This window comes from Atta cephalotes (genome assembly GCF_000143395.1).
Source record: "Atta cephalotes unplaced genomic scaffold scaffold00014, whole genome shotgun sequence".
Taxonomy (NCBI): Eukaryota; Metazoa; Arthropoda; class Insecta; order Hymenoptera; family Formicidae; genus Atta; species Atta cephalotes.
This window is the reverse complement of record NW_012130078.1, coordinates 3,462,895-3,468,030: the sequence shown is the minus strand read 5'-3', so window position 1 is coordinate 3,468,030 and position 5,136 is coordinate 3,462,895. Positions and strand designations below refer to the sequence as shown.

Below are 5,136 nucleotides of genomic sequence, written 5' to 3'. Positions count from 1 at the left end.
AATGTTTTGTTATACCTTATGAGAATTCTTACCGAATAATGCCCAAAAATCGCCGTGACTTTGAATGGGGAAGAGAAGTACGTTTCCGTTTATATCATAGCTACCATGAATATCAATCTTCGGCAACGAAAGATGCATATCGAATCTATATGATGATATGTTCACTCGTACTTTGTTGACACTGTAGTTTCCTGGTCCTATTGTGGTGATGTTAGTGAAAATCGCCCTAACACGCACTGGACCTTGACCATTTTCCATTTTTAGTTCGGGAATTACCAGTGGCTCTATAGGAGGCACATCCAATTCCGGGATACCTATTAAAAAAATCCAATTAGAAACCATCCATTTCTGATTAGCTCACAATCATTGAGAATAACTAAATCCATTTTCGATTAACTCACAATCACAATGAAAACGGAAATGCACGGATTTTCATAGGATATATTTGATTATAGGATGAATTTTATTCCACTATCAAGATAATTATGTAAGATGCTTAAACATAATAAATAATGCTGCACAATGTTTTGATATTCTAGTAACCAGTTTGAGCGTCGTATATAATTATTTTGATGGTCTAATAAGATTATTTTCTATAGATCTAACTAAATTTTTAGATACTTAATGAAACCGGTCTTTCCGCATATGTCAGTCATACTTTCGATTCAAACTTCTCAGTAAATTTTGTAATGAAAAGTCTATATAGTGTATTTGTAATATCGAATTTTCGATTAAAACTAGTTTAATTAAAATTAGTAGACTTAATCTTGAGAGAGAGATTTTGAATTATAAATCGAACATTTGAAATTTTTACAATCACATATACACGTATCTACTGAAAGATCATACATAGTGATTTAGTAACTATTACATATTCTAATTAATGCATGAATTTTCTATATTGCTAAACAGAGTTGTGATGCAGATACATACGATAAATTTATTTATAATTTTATGTAATATAATTTTATAATCATGGTTAAATAATTGTGACGTATAAAATATATTTATAGACAATAATTTAAGGAGTTGCTGAATAAACGGCTGAATTTTGAAAGGATTATTCATTTCATTCTTAAACCAGACTTACACACGTACGATTTACTGTACACTTGACACATTATTACTACATCAATGTCGAACTCATACATATGTAAATTTTCATGTTATATAATTTCATATTTTAGGTCTGACACGGGAATGTGTCCAAATTGCAAAAGTGATATTTTAATAGTAATTGATATTTTTTATTGATCGATGTTATTTTTATCGAACTACTATTTAAGCAAATATTACAAGGCAAATCTAAATTGACTGCTCAGCTATAAATAGAAGTGACAAATCGTATGCTTGTAATTTTAAACAAAATATTAATAAAGAAATACAATTTTATGATAAATGAAATTAAACTTATTTTCAAGCAAAAAATTGATATAACGCCTAAAATTTACATGTTCTTTTAATCCTTTGATGTGTACTATTTTTTTTTATTAAAATTTTTAATTATATTGTAAAACAAATTGACGTCAACCAAAGATACGGTAATACTGTTGAAGTGATGCGATTATGTAGTTTATGTTTTCTGTCATGTATTCCGCTATTTGATAAATTGCCGTTTTACTCACCTTTCACCAAATACGGATGGATGTGGGCAAGCATGTTAAGAAAGCATGTATCGATCTTTGGGTCTTTCCTGTTGCATGGTAGTATATATTCGGCTGAGGAAAAAAGAAAACCTAACTATAGGTCAATCAAATATTATGTAATGAAAATTATGTAATTAATAATAGGCATGCTAATAATAGTAACATGCATCACGAGATTGAGTAACGCTAATCTTTATAGGCAATGCACGTATCTGATAGTTCCCATTAATCTCCTTAAGTGTACAAATAATGTACTTTCCGGATTTAAATACGCGGATACTAAAATATCTTACTTAAATTAATGATTTTTGTGTATTTTATGTTTTATGATCTGAAAAAATATAATTTCACATCTCTGGAACATTCTTGATTTCATGGAACTGCTATGATGAGTGCTTCTAGAACATGAAAAAAATGAGTAATTTTTGCATCGAAAGTGAAACTTTCTAAAATCATATTATTTATAATTATTACTTTTATCTCTAAATGTTATATAATAAATGTTATATAATAATTATAATAAAGTATACATAAAATATTAATAGTGTACAAAAATATTGAATAATTTAAAATTTATATACATATTATATGGGTATTTAAAAAAATTTTAGTTTATAAAGTGATTCAAAGTTATTTTTTATTTATTTTAATATTTAATAACGATTTACTTAATATTCATTTCTTTTCTATTATATTTATAATTGTAATATTTATAATTTCTATTGTATTTAATCATCTCATTAATTAATTATGTCTTAATGATGCACATAAATGTTAATCTAGGTTGATCATTTGTTTCTTTAAAGAAGTCATTAAGATTTTTGCATACAGATTCAATACATTATAGAAGTTTGACTAATATTACTATTTTTGTTATCATCCAATGAACAAAAACCGATATTAACGCTATGATAGTTTCAATAAATTATTACTTAGAAAATATTTGCCATTAACTCGAGCAATTCCATTGAGGTCTTCTTATTTTTTTTTTTACCATAGTATTGTAGTAGAATGATGTACTTGTCTAGTAGAAATTATTCGATATAAAACAATAATCCTCTCCTTCATTTTTCAATGAATCGCTCTGCAAAATCTTCTTAGTTTTTAAATCATTAGTTTCAGAATTTCATAATGCTAATCATTAATTAACTACGAGACTGAAATAGCAAGAAAGAACAAAAAATAATAATGTAAAGACCAAGACAATGTTTTAATGTAATGGTAACATTTGTAATGGTAACTTTGTTATTAAAATCTATGTCAAAAAACAGAGATGTTTAATGTATTTTTTGTATTATTATTACGTTCCGCATAAGAATCTGGACCACTTGACGCATCACTGGCATGGCTTACGTTGCCGCTTTCACTCGAGACACCGATTGACTCGACCGAGAACGAACGTGAGTAAAATAAAAAAACAAAGAAGAAAAAATATACTACGGGTTCTAATGCTTATTGCTACCGAAGCAAGAAATTCGATTTGTAGGACACGGAAAAAGAGCATTATGGCCGATAGCATATGCTAATATTGGTAAATTCAAAATTCAAAAGTAGTGATGTCAAGCTCGACAATGAATCACGCTTTGGAGCCTCAGAAGACTGAAGATATTGAATTAAAACTGCTACTGGATCAAGATTCATCATAAATGTATAACAAAAAAAATGTATAACAAAAGCTCGCAGATAAGTTAACATTCACTCAAGCCATTATTTTCAAATATTTAAGCGTAATGGAAAAAAATTTATAAAGAAGAAATTTAAGCAGAACAAGTTATGATGACTTAAAATGGATTATGATTAATTAAAAAGAGACGTATTCATTTCAGAGTTATTTGCCACCATTTTTATATTATGATGACTTGTTTTACTTGACTTGTTCTACATGAGAAGTTAGATGTCAAACATTTTTTAAAGCTTCAGTTTCTTCCTCGTCTCTCGTCACGAAATGATAAAAAGAAGATATGATAGCTTTTGCATCTTTGTTTCGAAAGTTTAATTTACTAATCCAACATGTATTTCGAAAAATGTCATCTTGTAATGTATACGGAATGAAGAATCGGTGGTGCTTTGTGTACATCGTTATAACATCGACTTTACCGGTACTTTCTCTAGACGATTACCGTCGATCCTCGACACCGCAAATTACGCAATCTCTGACATAACCTTCGCTATACCGTTGAGAAACGTTACGCCATGATCCGAGACATTATATCGGCAAAGACCACCATGACCAGTGTCGTTTTGCACACATAGATAATTTTGCTGGATTGACTATTATTATTGTTAAAAGAAATATTAAATAAGAAACGGATCTCTTTATAATGAGTACTAATTATGATCATAAGAAAACAAAATGATTGCAATTGATACGGAAAAATTCGCAAAACGATATTATTAAATTCTTTGTAAATTTTGTAGTAAGCTTCATTATTGCCTTCTGCTTTTAATATCAAGATCATATTGCAATTTATGTGTTCATATTTATGTGTTCTATACAATATTTTTATATTTATGAAAAGATATTGATTTGAGATTTTTTAAATTCTGAATGCTCTAGTAAGTTAATTGTAAATAAATGACGATAAAAAATTTTTGCTTTATTCATATGTAAAAATAAATACTTATTTTATTTTACCATTTTTTACTAATGTTAATTTTAATAAAAAACAAGATAAATGTACATTTTTAATATTCATTATTAAAAGTTATTATTAAAATTATTATTAGAAATTTTTATTGCCATTTATTCTATTATCATTTTTAATAATTATTAGAACTTTTTTATTTATTTAAATTGCTATTTATTATTATACATTATTAAAATATTATCATTTAAAAATTAAAATAATTTGTTCACAATAATTATAAGTAAGTATTTATATATCATGCACTGCATTTTCGAGAATTGCTTATACGATTATTAATTTAGTTTGAGATTTTACGAACAGAATAATATAACAATGCAGAATAGTAAAATAATATAGTATTTAAGTATAGTGTTATATAAAAAGTTATCATATAAATTGCTATGTTAAACTTATAAAATATATATATATATTTGCATATATATTAAACGAATGATTAAAATTTATAAAATATTTTTATATTTAGTAATGCAAAAAATCGACCTGTGTAGCGTTTTGAAATATTTTAGTAAGTAAATTTCAATTCACAAAAGTCAAATGTGTAGTTTTGATCAAATTTTGAAAATGTCGCGGAAAAGTTCGCGTGATTGATGATTGGCAGTCTCATAATGGAGAGTACAGGTGTAATCAAGACAATGGGTTTCCGTCATGTAATCATAAGATATGCTCATTGTTTATATTTCTTCCGTTTACGACGAAAAGAGAAAGGCAGATATGCTCGAGATGTTCAGTTGAAAATGTAAATGAAAATGGTAAGATTACACATCGTGCGTAATCATTTTCTATTATCTTTTCCGTTCATATGCAATCAAACATAGTCGCACACATTCTCTCTCTCTCTCTCT

General features: G+C 27.2%; 1 protein-coding gene across 1 annotated transcript in view; it reads right to left on the bottom strand.

Annotated features, from left to right (window-relative positions):
• Positions 1-9: 9 nt before the first annotated feature.
• Positions 10-5,136, bottom strand: part of LOC105617884 — a 7,607-nt gene continuing 2,480 nt past the window's right edge. Inside the window, exons 2-3 of the mRNA XM_012199427.1 lie at positions 1,626-1,718; positions 10-314 (exon numbers count right to left, since the gene is read on the bottom strand). Coding sequence (XP_012054817.1) covers positions 10-314; positions 1,626-1,718 — 398 coding nt within the window. The remainder of the gene's footprint in view (positions 315-1,625; positions 1,719-5,136) is intronic.